This window comes from Tachysurus vachellii, chromosome 2 (assembly GCF_030014155.1).
Source record: "Tachysurus vachellii isolate PV-2020 chromosome 2, HZAU_Pvac_v1, whole genome shotgun sequence".
Classification (NCBI taxonomy): Eukaryota; Metazoa; Chordata; class Actinopteri; order Siluriformes; family Bagridae; genus Tachysurus; species Tachysurus vachellii.
This window is the reverse complement of record NC_083461.1, coordinates 3273071-3291270: the sequence shown is the minus strand read 5'-3', so window position 1 is coordinate 3291270 and position 18200 is coordinate 3273071. Positions and strand designations below refer to the sequence as shown.

General features: G+C 42.0%; 1 protein-coding gene across 2 annotated transcripts in view; it reads right to left on the bottom strand.

Annotated features, from left to right (window-relative positions):
* Positions 1 to 5817: 5817 nt before the first annotated feature.
* Positions 5818 to 18200, bottom strand: part of mpp7a (MAGUK p55 scaffold protein 7a) — a 106985-nt gene continuing 94602 nt past the window's right edge. For both annotated transcript variants that reach the window (XM_060893865.1, XM_060893856.1), the window contains 3 exons: positions 15164 to 15272; positions 13284 to 13427; positions 5818 to 6704 (listed from right to left, as the gene is read on the bottom strand). In XM_060893865.1, coding sequence (XP_060749848.1) covers positions 6525 to 6704; positions 13284 to 13427; positions 15164 to 15272 — 433 coding nt within the window. In that variant the 3' untranslated portion in view covers positions 5818 to 6524. The remainder of the gene's footprint in view (positions 6705 to 13283; positions 13428 to 15163; positions 15273 to 18200) is intronic.

The window sequence follows — 18200 nt, the reverse complement described above, 5'->3', positions numbered from 1 at the left end:
ACCATCAGAGAGAGCATCGGTACAGAGAAGAGGAGGACGAGCACTTCCTGTTTTATTCCACGTGTTAAGATGTGAGGTTATCAAGAAGAGGAAGAAGAACGAGAAACTAAGATTACAGATCATAAGTCAGGCAGACAGAGAGACAGGCACATGTATACAGAGACAGACAGACACGTGTATACAGGGAGACAGGCACATGTATACAGAGACAGACAGACTGGCACATGTATACAGAGACAGACAGACACGTGTATACAGAGAGACAGGCACATGTATACAGAGACAGACAGACACGTGTATACAGAGAGACAGGCACATGTATACAGAGACAGACAGACACGTGTATACAGAGAGACAGGCACATGTATACAGAGACAGACAGACACGTGTATACAGAGAGACAGACATGTACAAAGAGACAGAGAGACACATGTATACAGACACATGTATACAGACAGACACATGAATACAGACAGAGACACATGTATACAAACACAGACAGATACATGAATACAGACACATACAGACACATGAATACAGACAGACACATGAATACAGACACAGACACGTATACAGACACAGACAGACACATGTATACAGACACAGACACATGAATACAGACACGTATACAGACACAGACAGACACATGAATACAGACACAGACACATGTATACAGTAAGACAGACATGTATACAGACAGAAACAGACTCATGTATTCAGTGAGACAGACACATGTATACAGAGAGACAGAGACAGACACATGTATACAGACAGAGACACATGTATACAGACAGACACATGTATACAGAGACATACATGTATACAGACAGAAACAGACACATGTATACCAACAGAGACAGACACATGTATACAAACAGAGACATTTAAACAGACAGAGACAGACACGTTTACAGACAGAGACAGACATGTATACAGACAGAGACAGACACATGTATACAGACACAGACAAACATGTAAACAGACAGAGAGACACATGTTTACAGAGACAGACACATGTATACCAACAGAGACAGAGATGTATACAGACAGAGACATGTAAACAGACAGAGACAGACACATGTTTATAAACAGAGACAGACACATGTTTATAAACAGAGACAGACACATGTTTACCAACAGATACAGACACATGTATACCAACAGAGACAGAGATGTATACAGACAGAGACAGACACATGTTTACAGACAGAGACAGACACATGTTTACAGACAGAGACAGACACATGTTTACAGACAGAGACAGACACATGTTTACAGACAGAGACAGACACATGTTTACAAACAGACAGACATGTTTACCAACAGATACAGACACATGTATACCAACAGAGACAGAGATGTATACAGACAGAGACAGACACATGTTTACAGACAGAGACAGACATGTTTATAAACAGAGACAGACACGTTTACCAACAGAGACAGACACATGTATACCAACAGAGACAGAGATGTATACAGACAGAGACAGACACATGTTTACAGACAGAGACAGACACATGTTTACAGACAGAGACAGACACATGTTTACCAACAGAGACAGACAAGTATACAGACACATGTATACAGACACAGACAAACACATGTATACAGACAGAGACAGACATGTATACAGACAGAGACAGACATGTATACAGACAGAGACAGACATGTATACAGACAGAGACAGACATGTATACAGACAGAGACAGACATGTATACAGACAGAGACAGACATGTATACAGACAGAGACAGACATGTATACAGACAAAAGATACCACATGATTGATTAAAAACATCAAAAGACACCTGATGAGTGTTCTTTGTGCTTCTAGAAAACCTTGCTGTATGTGTGTGAAGGCTGAATCAAAGTAATTTTGCGTACAGTTAAAAATGACATTGACGGCATTTTGACTGCTAAGGGTCATGCTCAGGGGCCCAGCAGACAGAGAGCGAGAGAGAGAGAGAGCGAGAGAGAGAGAGCGAGAGAGCGAGAGAGCGAGAGAGCGAGAGAGAGAGAGAGACCCCTGTCTATGTCACATCTGAATTAACCATCAACATCCCCAAACACAGAAAAACAGGTTTTTTAGCCACTTAATTGGGGACTGGTCTGAGTGAAGAGACGTCCGAAGCACAGAGCACTCACTCGTCCATATTTCATGTCCTGCTGGAAGAGAATTAGCTCATGTTCAGTGAGTCATGATCAAAACTCAACTCCAAAAAACAGTAAGTGAAGAAACAGAGCCCACTGGAAGCCAGAGCTCCAAAAGAATCGGGTTAATTATTTATCCGTGCATGACTGCATCGCTTTTTATTACACTGCTGTGTGTGTGTGTCTGTGTGTGTGTGAGTGTGTGTGAGAAAAGATAAATATGTAGATGCTCAATTCTGATGGAATGGTTTCACAGCAAAGGAGAAAGTGTGAAAGTAGTGGGTAAAAAGAGAGAGAGAGAGAGAGACACAGAGAGAGAGAGACACAGAGAGAAAGAGAGAGAGAGAGAGAGAGAGAGAGAGACAGAGAGAGAGAGAGAGACAGAGAGAGAGAGACACAGAGAGAGAGAGAGAGACACAGAGAGAGAGAGAGAGAGACACAGAGAGAAAGAGAGAGAGAGAGAGAGAGACTGAGAGAGAGAGAGACAGAGACTGAGAGAGAGAGAGAGACAGAGACAGAGAGAGCGAGAGAGACAGAGAGAGTGTGAGAGAGAGAGAGACACAGAGAGCGAGAGAGTGTGAGAGAGAGAGAGACACAGAGAGAGAGACACAGAGAGAGAGAGAGAGAGAGAGCGAGAGAGAGAGAGAGAGAGAGAGAGAGAGAGAGAGACAGAGAGAGCGAGAGAGAGACAGAGAGAGAGAGAGAGAGAGAGAGAGAGAGAGAGAGAGAGAGAGAGAGAGAGAGAGAAAAGTGAGCGCGAAAGCAAGACAGGTAAGCTCAATGTAATCTAACATATCTCATATATACACAAATTCAACTGATTTCCTCTATAATTAGATTAAAGACAGATAATCAGACACGACTCTGCTATTTCATTTCGATTTTAAACTTGAAATGTGTCACAAAAAAGCTTCAGTCTTTAACCTCAAACACCTTTTTCTCAACACTTCACCTTTCATTCAACACTTCATCCCTTGTGAGACTCAGTTACTAAAACAGTGTTGAATCGCAGGTTAAACATAAAACTCACAAACAAACCCTCGATTAGCATAGAACCTGCTAAATCAGGCCGGTTTCTATAGTAACAGCTTGTTCACAGGTACTTGTATTGAGGATGGTACGTAGTTTTGTGTTTAATGGTTATGAAAGGAGTCTCCAGTGTCAGCGCTTTGTAACAGACAGTAAGATTTACATAATCTTCAGGATCCTCAGTTACACTTCTTTGTTTTGTTTTTTTTATTAAAAAGGTGGGGTCTCCGTTGTTTGAAAAATGCTTCAGAAAACTGAGTCGGGACGACAAACTAAATAAAAATCAAAACTAACGTGTAGCCAATGAACAGAAAGGGGCGTGTCTTGTCAATATGGGCGGAGAGAGTGTTCAGTGCGCATGTGTGACATTAGCAGAAAGCGGTTTTAACATTGACATGGAGGATAAAAACAAAGAAAGAAAGAGAAGAAAGACTTACGATAAGGTAAGAAGTAGGACGTGTTAATATAGGATCAGCTTTCCAGCGCTGGAGAGAACTGAAGGAGCAGGAAGGCCTGCGATGGGACGCCGAGGCGCTTTTTTCCTTCTCGATAGGTGAGTAACGTTGGTTTTGTTTTGTTACACAGAACTAATATATGTCTTTGTCCTTTATATGATTATGCTTGTGTGTCATTTTTGCTTGTTTGTTTATCTACAATCGTATTGTTCTTCCCTTCAGCTATGATAAAGACACATTTCTTTCCATTAGTTGCCTGGGTTACGTATGTATGTGTGGGCGGAGCTATCGATACAGGGGTGGGACCCGTTTGTGTTAGGGGCGTGTTTGTTTTGGCGATTTTGTGTCTCAACATTGGCTTTCAAACATCAGAGACCTCACCTTTAATATTAAAAGAGAATAAATTCAAGGCTGCTGAGTGAAAGAACATCAACTTCTACGATACACGAGAACAGGAACGAACTTGTTTTACTGCCGTTAAACATAGTGTTAATGTTGTCACGTAATCAATAAAAACTGTTGGCCAAATGCTGTAGTGAAGCTGTTCTGTTGTGTTTTAGCCTTAACACGATGCTAATTGCTTTAAATCCCGCTGCACAAAAACTCAAAATAAAATCGTTTTTAATGTCACATCATTAAAAATAATAAAAAAAATAAAAAAAACACACTACCTGAATGTAGTGTAATGTTGACTTTCACTCGCTGAACAATCAGGTGTGTAGCTTTGCAGAAGTTTAGTGCTGATTGGTTAATGACTGTAGCCACATTGGAACTTAACCGCTAAGCATCTATTTTCCCAGAAAAAGGATCGACTGATTTCCTTGTAACTCTCATCAAGACTCTTAATTAATTAGCATAAACCTACCGATGTCATGCTGCGAATGTCTGTAAATCTACTAAGACCAGGATGCTAGCATAAAAACTCAACATGAACAGTTATCCTACATAGAACTGTTTTTAAGCTAGCTCACATATTTAAAAGAAAAAAAAAAAAAAAACTTGGATATTTTGTAAATTCTACAAACCAGTCTGGTGTTTTATGTAAATATTTGAGGTTTTGGGTGGAACATTTATTATATTAAATAATACTCTACTAGCAATATATAAAATACTTAATGATTAATTAGCAAATTTAGCTGCAGAAACGTCAATTGAGGCTGGCTAGATCATCTTATCAATAATCATTTTAATTTTAGCTAAATCGGTTGCTATAGTTACAGTAAGACTATACTGTATTTCTATATTTGGATCTCACTTAAACACGAGCTAGTTAACTCGCATGCTAGCTAACGTTAGTGATCTAAAGCTCTCTCATCTCTCTCTCTCATTTTCTACCGCTTATCTGAACTACCTCGGGTCACGGGGAGCCTGTGCCTATCTCAGGCGTCATCGGGCATCAAGGCAGGATACACCCTGGACGGAGTGCCAACCCATCGCAGGGCACACACACACACTCTCTCATTCACTCACACAATCACACACTACGGACAATTTTCCAGAGATGCCAATCAACCTACCATGCATGTCTTTGGACCGGGGGAGGAAACCGGAGTACCCGGAGGAAACCCCCGAGGCACGGGGAGAACATGCAAACTCCACACACACAAGACGGAGGCGGGAATCGAACCCCCAACCCTGGAGGTGTGAGGCGAACGTGCTAACCACTAAGCCACCGTGACCCCCGTGATCTAAAGCTACAATGTAAAATTTGCATATTAATGTTTACCAAAAAAAAAAATTAGTTCTGTTTGTAGGATTTTTTTTAAAACAGGAAATAGAAATGCACTTGTAAGGTTTAAGGCTTAAATAAATCTCAAATAAATTCTCAGTACTTCTGTACAAAACTGGTCTGGAGGTCCAGTGGCTGAAAACGTTTAGCGTAGGAATCCGCAATCTAAGCTAGCTAGCTAGCTACATAACAAAAGCGCAGTTGCTATGGCAACATCAGCTTTTCGACGGCTACGTTTGGCTTCTGTTAAATACTTCCGTTGAGATGAGTTTGTGTACTAGCATGCTAGTTAAAGCTAAGAGATTTTAAGACATTTAAAGGAATATTTAAATAAACGACATGCGTGAATAAATTGGCAATATTGTTAAACGGCAGGTGCAAAAAATTTGTGAACATCAGACAGAAATAAATCTCTCTGTTTATCGAGAATGAAAGGAAAAGACGAAGGCAGGACGGTTTTACACTTTAATGAGGTGGAGATGACGTGTACCTGGGATAAGAGAGAGATTTATAAATATAAACCCATCACCTGTATGTGTGTCGGATCCAAAAGGGTCAGAACCGAAAAGTCAGGAGGTTACTTTAGTTTATAAAAAGTACACAAACCTCAGAACATCATTAAAATATATTACTTTTCTAGTTAAATAGAGGAACACAAGAGGAGCTCATTCCTAGGCATTGTGTGGTTTAAAAAAGGAATCACAATTTAAGACTTCCCAAAATCCGGCAAAAAATGTAGTCGGCCTGAAGAAAAAAAAGAAACTCATCCCTTTGGTGTTTATAAATTAAAGTTAAAATCACATGCTGCACAACCGCCTGACTGGCTGTCAAGTAAACACACACTTCGACAGCTGCGCTAAACGATCCCATGTTTAACGATGTTCTGAGTGCAATTTCGCTGACACTTCGCTCCGAGTCCAGCCGAGCTGACCGAGAACACACAAAAACAAACCCAAAATTCCTTCTTTTAGTGTCGCAGGAGCTCATAAAATTGTCAGAGCGCCGTTAAAGTCCCCCCCTGAACCGTCCCCGTCACCAGATTTAGGCTAAAGGAAAGTTCGGTCAGCTTAAAAAAAAAATCTCTTCTCCTTCTTCCTTTGTCTTCCTTCTCTTGTTTATTTTTAAAAACGCCGTGCATTTTCTGTCCCATGGCGTTCCTCAGGAGTGCGTCCAGCTGATCGGAACCCAGTGCGTCTCCGTCTCCACCTTCCTCAGCGCCCGCTTCAGCTCCCCGGACGCAGACGCAAGGTCATCGTTCACGAGCACCAGGTCAAAGAGATGACTGTACTGATTCTCCATCAGCCGAGCAGCGCTGATCATCTCCTCAAAGTCTTCGTCCTGATCGACAAACAGAAAAAATATATTCAGTACTGAACTGTGTCCCTGTGTGAATATAAACTGGTCTAAACACGATGGTTTACGTAGTCTGAGGTTTCACACTGCTCAAGATCAAGTTTTTCTTATATGGTCAACTCTTCCACATGTACAGTACATACAGAGAATTGAAGTTGTGTTACTCTCAGTCCCAAGGTGTATACAGATAATACTAACAATAGAAATAAAAAAAAAAAAAACAGCGAAAGACACATGGCAGATAAAGTGCAAATGAGCAGACCAATGTTACACAAAGTGACTGGTGCATGTCATCGTATGTTAGTGGGAGGGGGGAGTGGAAGGACCTGGGGATGTGGGATCTGGAGGGGTGGGGTGGGTTCATAGATCTGTGGTGCCCGGGGCAGAAAAGAGAAGTGGAGGCAAGTTCGGGAGCGAGTAGATCTGTTGGTCCTGGACCGGAGACTCCGCAGTCTCCTCCCTGATGGCGGCAGACTGAAGAAGCTGTGTGTTGCATGTGTGGGACTTTCATAAATGTCCTAGAGGGAGGGGAGGGGAGGGGAGAGAGACACAAATAATCTTCTCAGCTGCTCTCACTGTGCACTGTAGCGTCTTCTGGCAGGATGCGTTGCAGGCACCGTACCACACAGTGATGCAGCTCAATAGAATACTCTCCATAGTTCCTCTGTAGAAGGTGTGCATGATGGGTGGTGTCGCTCTGGCTCCTCTCAGTTTGCGGAGGAAGCAGAGACGCTGCTGTGATTTCTCGGCCAGTGCTGCTGCGTTTTCAGTCCAGGAGAGTTCCTGTGTGATGTGATGTTCACACCCAACAACTTGGTGCTGCTCACTCTCTCCACAGTCGCACCGTTGATGGTCAGTGGAGCATGCCGAGTGTGCGCTCTCCTGAAGTCGACAACAATCTCCTTCGTCTTCTTCACGTTCAGAGAGAGATTATTGTCACTGCACCACCCGGCCAGGCGTCTCACCTCGCTCCTGTAGCGTCTCATCTTTGTTGCTAATGAGACCCACCACAGTCGTGTCATCCATAAACTTAATAAAGAGCTAACACTGAATCCTGGCTCTTCACAATCTGATGTTTCTCTACACTCTACATTCCTAAACCTGCTGCAACCTTCTTCTTATTTACATATTCACGTATCTACATCCTGATTGGATAAATCCGGCGCGTGACCTCTTTAAATAACGGCTCGTCTCACGCTTTCACGTCGGTGAGGAAAAAAGTTCAGCTCTGGTATCTTTCACAGCTTTCTCATCTTTTTTGCTCTTTTTAACTTTGTCCTGTAGTCGACCAGACGTTGGTTCCTCTGTATCAGACTTCAGTGTGTCGTATTTCCCCCTCGCTACGACACACACTTCTGTGATGTTCGGTGTTTAGTCTCCTGACTGTATCTACTGAGCTGTTTGTGTTCAGAGGACTTTTTTCTCTTTGACCTTTATAACTTGTGTGTGTAGTTCCATGGTGGGACGTTTTTTTAGGCAATACACAATGCATCCTGTCCTCTAATCTGCTTCTGTTTCCACTGATGAATAAACTTTGCATTATTTAATAACCATCAGTGATTTTATTGACCCCTAATGCAGGAGGAAGGAGACAGTGAGTCGATTCACAAATTAATGTGAATGTGTCCTGATTAATGAGCAGCAGAAGAGTTTAATGTCTTCACAGTAAATAACGTAAATGATATTTAACATGATTTTGTTTTAATCTGATTAACTTTGGCAGAGAGAATAAAAAGCGGCTGATGAACTCATCTCATGGATGTTCCACGACGTTAAAGGGAACAATTAAGTAATTGAGTAATTACAAAGTAATTAAAAAAAACAAGAGATTATTGTTAACGAACAATATTTTAATGACATTACTGTGGAACGGATGTTTCACTTCACTTCAATTACTTACTGAACCACTTTAAGTGATGAGAAAGAAATATCATTAGACATATAAGAAGGAGGAGGAAGAAAAGAAGAAACAGAAGAAGGAGGTGAAGAAGACAAAGACAGAGAAGGAGGAGGAGGAGGAGGAGGAGGAGGAGGAGGAGAAGACTGAGGAAGAGGAGAAGACTGGGGAAGAGGAGAAAAAGACGGAGGAGGAGGAGGAGGCGGCGGCGAAGACGGAGGAGGAGGAGAAAAAGACAGAGGAGGCGGCGGCGAAGACGGAGGAGGAGGAGAAGAAGACGGAGGAGGCGGCGGCGAAGACGGAGGAGGAGGAGAAAAAGACAGAGGAGGCGGCGGCGAAGACGGAGGAGGAGGAGAAGAAGACGGAGGAGGAGGAGAAGACGGAGGAGGAGGAGAAGACGGAGGAGGAGGAGAAGACTGGGGAAGAGGAGAAAAAGACGGAGGAGGCGGCGGCGAAGACGGAGGAGGAAGAGAAGATGGCGATGACGGAGGAGGAGAAGACGACAGAAGAGGAGGAGAAGATGACAGAAGAGGAGGAGAAGACAATGACGAAGGAGGAGGAGGAGGAGACGAAGGAGGAGGAGGAGACAACAGAGAGGAAGAGAAGATGACAATTAAGACAATTTTCATTTTATTAAATTTCTCATACCCAAGGTTACTGTAAAACACACACACACACACACACACACACACACCTTAATGTGAGTTAGAGAGCAGAGGCGTACAGGCCAAAATAAAACCCAGCAGATAAATAATACTCTCTCAGTTAGGATATACAAGAACATCAGTTTAACTTCACTTCAGCTAAATCTGCTGAAGAACCATCAGAACTTCACGCTCCAGCGCAGCAGAACTTCACGCTCCAGCGCAGCAGAACTTCACGCTCCAGCGCAGCAGAACTTCAGGATTGGTGGCGCTGGAACGTGAAGTTCTGCTGCACTGGAAAGTGAAGTCTGGCACAATCCAAGCTGTGGAATTTTCATGAACTCCTTCAGAACGCATCATAAAATAACTGACTCAATAAAATCTGCTTAAAAGGCAGAATCGCAAAAAATATGTACAATGGATGGATGGATGGATGGATGGATAGATGGATGGACTGATAAAAGTCTAACGTTGGTGTATAATGTTTTAGTGAAGTGTGCTCCTGTTATAGTCTGAGGTCTGGCTGTGAGATGGTCGAGCAGAGCTGCTGGAAAATGATGAGGCTTCACCACACGTTTACTGCAGCGCTGCACATCTGAATGCATAATGGATTCAAACCCACATTAGACGATGAACAACCCAGACACACACACACACACACACACACACACACACACACACACACACACACACACACAGAGCTTTAATAACCAGCCCTGAGCCTACAAAAACATACAGCTGGCTCCAGAGCTATAGATGAGTCCGACAGATACATGGCCGCTATCTGCTCATCCTCATCTTCATCCTCACCCAAAGCTGATGGTGGTGTGTGTTTGGCATCAGGCCTGTGCAGACTTCCCCGATCCTTCGCTCTCCGGTCTGGCGGCTCAGACTCGAGTGTTTGTGTGACCAGGTTTTAGTGCCTTCTCTGAGAACATGGCACGGTTTGAGTGGCTTTACTGATTTAGCGCAGGTTTTTTTACTAGCTGAAAACCCCGGAGCCGCAGATGAGACAGAGATGTGGGGTTACATACTGCCAAAGGCATAAAGAGTCAACCAAGAACAGACGTTCAGATGGACAGACAGACAGACGTTCAGACAGACAGACAGAGACAGACAGACAGACAAAAAGATGTGCCAAGTGATAAACTTTTCCTCTCACATCCTCTCTCCCAAATCTCTCATCTCTCTCACATCTCTCTCTTCCTCAGGTCTCTCTCATCTGTATGTCTCTCTAACATCTCTCTCTTTCTATCACATCTCTGTCTCAGACATTTCTCCCTCTCTCACACGTCTCTGTCTGTTTGTCTCTCTCTGTGTCTGTCTCTTACATGTCTGTCCATCTCTCTCACACGTCTTTGTCTGTCCGTCTCTCTCGGTCTGTCTCTCTCACACGTCTCTCTCTGTGTCCCTCTCACACGTCTCTCTCTGTGTGTGTCTCTCTCTTACATGTCTGTCCGCCTCTCTCACACGTCTCTCTGTGTCCCTCTCACACATCTCTCTGCATGTCTCACACGTAGCTATGTCTCTCTCTCGTGTCTCTGTCACTCTCACACATCCGCAAGAGAAACTTCAGACTGTTGTTGCATATTACAACACTGTAAAGTCTCTACACTGACCTACACATCAGAAAACAATCAGAGAGCAGAAAAGATCAACAGCTAAGAGTTACACCTGAAGACGGAGAGACAATGTTCACCTATAATCACCGCTTACACACACACACACACACACACACACACACACACACACACACACACACACACACACGTATTAGTGAAACAAGCAGAAGAAAAAAGACAAAAAACTGAAATTTTAAATCATATAAATAAGAAATATAAATCAGCTTAATATTAATTAAAAAAATAAAACAAATGTAATAAAAACTTTAAACAAAAGGAGGGAAAAAATAAATTAAAAAGTATAAAAAATAATTTTCTATATTTTCTATATAAATAAAATACTCCGGATAATAATCAGGAATTACGCTCAGGGAAAAAGATGAGGAAAAATTTGAAATGAAAATAATTTTCAGCAAAAAAAAAAAAGATAAAACGTTCCTATAGTTTTCTTACGGCTGATTCTATTAATATTTCCCGTCTGCTTAATCGTCACGAGCGTGTTTGTGAATCGTGAGCAACCAGAACATAACGTATATAAACGTTTAAAGTGAATTTGACACGTGTATATTTTTACACGTGCACGTTTTTAAATCGGCTACTAAAACTAGCACGAACGTCTGGATGCTGCTGTTTGTCGGCTCCGCTTTGTCTTCACTGAGCTCTGGGTCACTGCTTTATTCAATTCGTTGCTTGTTGAACGGAAAAGACCCAGATGACCCGATGTGATGCAGACGTGTAACGCTAACACACACACACACACACACACACACACACACACACACCCCTCCTTCAGCTTCCTCGAGTCGTGCTCTCAGGAGGATTGAGGTTTCCTCAATATATTTTCATCTTTCCCCTATCTCTCCATCAGGCGCTTGATGGAAAATCGCTTTTTTTATTGATTGCTATAAAGTGCACCTGCCCTCTGCGTTAAACCCCTTTAAAAAGGACAGACGAGGTTCAGCAAAAGGTTCCTGCGTTTATATTCCCAGAGTCACTTAATCCCAGATCTTTTTTTCTTCTTCTTCTTCTCTCCTGTAGCTTCGCTTCGTGTCACCGCTTTAAATTCACTTTAAGTCTTTTACACGGCAGACAATAAAACAGATTTTTGAGCGTTCGCTCGTTACGATTCCTCGGGCTTCGTGACGCCGAGGACTTCAACGTGTTATATGTTAAAGAATTAATAATAAAAAAAAAAAAAAAACAGCGTAAAGGTGACGGATTACAAAAAGACATAAAAGCTGAGAACAATGCAGCAGGAGTCTGAGAGCGAGGAACAATGAGAGGCCTGTTTTTGTTCGAGAGTGTGACGCTCATTTCTCTCCCCTTATTGCTCCAACAGACAGGCTGGAGGTATTTCTCTGGAAAAGAGATAGAGCGCGGCTCGGGATCGAAACCCGCCTGACTCTCGCATCTCTGCCTGACTCTCGCATCTCCGCCTGACTCTCGCATCAAACAAGGTTTTTCATTCATTCCAGCGAGAAGACGGATGTGTGCGATTTTAACACCGTCAGCGTCTGTGATCTGTGAGATCTCCTCTGAGAGAACATTCCTCTGGTGTGCTGCTGCTGCTGCCTCTGTCGAGAGAGAGAGTGTGTGTGTGTGTGTGTGTGTGTGTGTGTGTGTGTGGTAGTAAAACGAGGACACGCAGCTGTTTTATAGACAGTGAAAGCTAGTTTACTGAACTAACATGCAAGCACACCTCTGTCAGCAGGGTTTAATGTGATGTCACAGTATCCCGGTGTGTGAGCTCAGTGTGTGTGACGTGTGTGAACTTCCTCATCGTTCATATCACACACACTTAACACACACACTCAAAACTGCTAAAGTGTGTGTATATGGTAATTACTTTAATGTGTCTCGTGGATGAAGTAAGAGTTCAGATTTACATCGTGATACCATGCGCGCTCACACACACGCGCGCGCGCACACACACACTGCACACGCGCACACACACACACGCGCGCACACACACACACACACCACACGCACGCACGCACGCACACACGTTCATAAACAAATTTAAAAAAAACATGAAAAACATTTGGAAGAAAAAAATAAACCACTGGACAATAAAGTTAAATGAATAATTATACAAAATAAAAAAGTATATATAATAAAGATAAATGTTTTAAATACATAAATAAACGAGAAAATGAAAAAGTGAGAAATAAAAAAGTGATATTTTAATATATTATCTTAATGTGTGTGTGTGTGTGTATGTGTATGTGTGTGTGTGTTTTAGTTTAGAGGAAGATAAAACTCCTATTAAAAAAGGAGGAGAAATGAGGAGACGAGAAATGTGAGGAGACGAGAGACGTGAGGAGAAATGAGGAGACGAGAGACGCGAGGAGACGTGAGGAGACGAGAGACGCGAGGAGACGTGAGGAGAACGGTGGCTCACCGTTAAGGCCTTGGACATGTCCTTGTCTCCTTTCCCTGAGACAGATTTAGTGTTCTTCCTGGTCTCTCTTAAACGCTGGATGGACGGAGGCTTGACGAACACCACGTAGGGTTTAAACTCGGCCGTGCGAAGGTGCTTCAGACACTGAGAGAGGAAAGAAGAAGAAAAGTAAATAAATAAATAAATTAAAATCAGCGAGTCATCAAAACATCATCAATCACAGCGTTGTAATGGAGCCTGATATCTATCCCCGTGTGCACTATTGTCATTAGTCACCATTACATTTACACACACAACACAGCGGCTCGCTCACACTGAGCGCTGAACTGACGTGACATCAGGACGAGAAGAACCTCAGAAGATCCTCCTGATTTATCCAGCATGAGACACAGGAGACAGACTGAGAGGAGCAGAACACACGCAGCAGATCACTGTGTGTGTGTGTGTGTGTGTGTGTGTGTGTGTGTGTGTGTGTGTGTCTGACAGAGACCAGAGCTCTGGACCACCAACACTACTGAAGCTCTCACAGGTTCAGCCTGAGATTCATTTTCTGTAGTTAAGATCAAACAAATGAAACTGTGACAACATGAAAAAGCTAAAACAACAAGCATGCAACACAACAACACAACACAATGCTACACAACATACAGAACACAACCCAATGACATACACAACACAACACAACCCTACACAACACAACACAACCCTACACAACAACATACAGAACAAAACACAATGACATACAGAACAAAACACAATGACATACAGAACACAACACAACCCTACACAACATACAGAACACAACCCAATGACATACAGAACACAACACAACCCTACACAACACAACCCTACACAACAACATACAGAACAAAACACAATGACATACAGAACACAACACAACACAACCCTACACAACACAACACAACCCTACACAACAACATACAGAACAAAACACAAACCCTACACAACATACAAAACACAACACAACACAACCCTACACTACACAACACAACACAACACAAACCTACACAACAACATACAGAACACAACACAACCCTACACAACATACAGAACACAACACAACCCTACACAACTACATACATGTGTGTGTGTGTGTCAGAGTGAGAGAGAGAGAGAGAGAGAGAGAGAGAGAGAGAGAGATTGTAACAGAGAACATTTGTGTTAATACAGTCAGTCCTAACAGGGAAGTTCTGGGGTGTTGTGTTATTGTGTTGTTTTATTGTGTTGTGTTTTTTTTGGTAGCATTGTTGTGTTGTGTGTGTTCTTTTGTTATGTCTTGTGGAGGTGTCATGTTATTGGGTTCTTTTTTGTTTTGTTGGTGTGTTCTTTTTTGTTGTGGTGGTGTTTCATTGCGTCATTGTCTAGGGTTGTGTTGTGTTCTGAATGTTGTTGTGTTCTTTTTTGTTGTGGTGGTGTTGTTTCATTGTGTAGGGTTGTGTTGTGTTCTGCATGTTGTGTTCTGTATGTTGTTGCATTCTGTATGTTGTTGTGTAGGGTTTGTGTTGTGTTCTGTATGTTGTTGTGTTTAGTGAGCGAGTATGTGTGTGTGTGTGTGTGTGAGTGAGTGATAAAGTGACAGATTGTCTAGATTCTACTCAGACCTGCTCTTTGTAACACGTGGCTCTGATGTGAGGAATAGTCACACTGGTGTGTGTGTGTGTGTGTGTGTGTGTGTGTGTGTGTGTGTGTGTGTGTGTGTGTGTGTGTGTGTGTGAGATGAATGGGTTTTGATCTTTGAGAGGAAATAGAGGTTGCCAGTTATGGAACAAAGGAGCGAAATATTACCTGTAGGTTTAAAAATGTCACGTGGAGGTGTGTGTGTGTGTGTGTGTGTGTGTGTGTGTGTGTGTGTCACTCACATGAGGCTGCACATCCAGAAGGCACACCTTGTTTTTGGCGATAACGGAGCGGACTGAGTCCAGACTCGTTCCGTAGTAATTTCCTTTATACTCACCGTATTCAATAAACCTGAAACACACACACACACACACACACACACTAATTAGTTATAATGTAATTAGTAATTAATTATAAACATGATCATTTACACAGTTGTAGCTATGTACAATACTTATAAGAGGTAAAAAAAATTATAATTATTTTTTAAATAATAAAAAATAAATATAAACATATAAATATAAATATAAACATAAATACAAACATAAATATAAACATATAAATATAAACATATAAATGTAAACATAAATATAATATAAACATAAATATAAACATATAAATATAAACATAAATACAAACATAAATATAAACATAAATATAAACATATAAATATAAACATAAATACAAACATAAATATAAACATATAAATATAAACACATAAATATAAACATAAATATAAACATATAAAGCCCAGTATAAATCCCCTGACGTTACTATGGACAAATGACCAGATTTAAGGATCTAGTTAGCCGACACTAAAAGATGGCTAACATGTTCATACTCACACCCTGTAAACACACTTTATTACAAACACCTGTACATTCATGCAGCTTTTTAATTTAAGAGCTTCAGTTAATGATCACATCAATCATCAGACTGTGGACAAGTCTGTGTCAAGATCTCTGTGATTTTATCTGGTGTTGGTGCCAGCTAGGCAGGACAGAGTGTCTAGAGTTGATGAGGGACATCAGAGGAGAAGGACATATTAACTCAATCACTCTTTACAGCTGCGGTGAGCAGAAAACAACTCGGAACGGACTAAACATCGAGCCTTGAGGAGGACATGCTGAGGATATGTCACAGAAGCAGAAGGTTCCAGAAGGTTCTCAGTCAGGAACAAGAACATCTGAACAGCTCGAAGATTAGGAAAAAAATCCTGTATAAAGAGACTATTAGTAACACGACAGTGTCATCCACCTACACACACACTTACTCACACACACCTACACATGCATATACTCACACACACCTACACACACACCTACACACTTACACACACATACTCACACGCACCTACACATGCATATACTCACACACCTACACACCTACTCACACACGCACATATTTACTCACACATACACACGCATAGCCACACACACCTACACACACACACCTACACAGGCATATACTCACACACCTACACACACACACCTACACATGCATATACTCACACACCTACACACCTACTCACACACGCACATATTTACTCTCACATACACGCATAGCCACACACACCTACACACACACACCTACACAGGCATATACTCACACACCTACACCGACACACACGCATATACTCACACACCTACACACGCATATACTCACACACCTACACACACACACACACACACCTACAAACAAATATACTCACACATGTCTAAAATGCGTACACACACACAGCCACACGTACATATACACACACCCCCACATGGCCGCATGTACACGTGACACAACAAATTGAGAGAAACTCTGAATGTGGTTAATGCATACACACAAACCCACCAATCAGAAGCGAGTATTTTTCACGGCCGATATTCGTAACCGTAATCACGCAGAAACTGATCAGAATGAAGTTCTGGGTGTTTATAAAGTTTTACAGCAGTGTTGTTTTACACAGAGCACATGCAAACGTTCTAAGTGACAGAACTGAGAGACTTCATAATAAAAAAAGAAATAAAGAAATCCTTCTCACTAAAATCTCACCCTCGCTTTCATTCTTCATCACAGCGCTATTCCAGACGCTCTGGCACGCCGGCTCTTTATATAATCTTCTATGTTACACTTTAAATCAGTAACACCTGCTGTCCCTAAGAGCTGAACAGCCCTGATGCCAAGGCCGGGACTGCAACTGGCTTCCTGACACACACACACACACACACACACACACTATACAAGCAAAGACCAGGTCTGCACCACCTTCTCGTTCCTCATTCCTTCTCCACCTCGCTCTGTCTCTTTGATCGATGTCACCAGCGTGTATTTTTAGCAGAATTTAAAAGAAAAAGGAGAGAGAGAGAGAGAGAGAGAGGAAGAGAGAGAGAGAGAAAGAGAGAGAGAAATAGCTCAGAGACAACGAACGTGGAAAGAATGTGTAAATGACAAACCCGTACGTGGTATGCTGTAGTGAAAGAACAGCAGGGAAATCTGCTAATGTTCAGTTACGCAACGAGCGAGCAGGAAAAAATTCCCTCTCTATTTTAGAAACTTAAGTGTGAGCCACAATTTAACGTTTAATTCTGTGACTGCGTGAGCAGGAAGACGGTCTTGGGTCATTAAAAGAGGCAGAAGACTATAATCTTACCCTGAGTGACCCCATAATAATCTGCTGAAGAACCGTACAGACTAGAACATTATACTGTAGATGACATGGGTGAGGTGATGGGGGGGAGGAAGGAGATGATGGGGATGGTGTTAAATATGGTGAAGAGCATGGAGATGATGTTAAGTATGGTGGAGATATTGGGGATGATGTTAAATATGGTGGAAATTATGTTAAATATGGTGGAGATGATGGAGATGATGTCAAATATAGTGGAGATGATGTTAAGTATGGTGGAAATGATGGAGATGGTGTTAAATATGGTGGAGAGCATGTTAAGTAAGGTGGAGATGATGGAGATGGTGTTAAATATGGTGGAGAGCATGGAGATGATGTTAAATATGGTGGAGATGATGTTAAATATGGTGGAAATGATGGAGATGATGTTAAATATGGTGGAGATGATGTTAAGTATGGTGGAGATGATGGGGATGGTGTTAAATATGGTGGAGAGCATGGAGATGATGTTAAATATGGTGGAGATGATGGGAATGATGTCAAATATAGTGGAAATGATGGAGATGGTGTTATATATGGTGGAAATGATGGAGATGGTGTTAAATATGGTGGAGAGCATGTTAAGTATGGTGGAGATGGTGAAGAGGATGTTTAATTTGGTG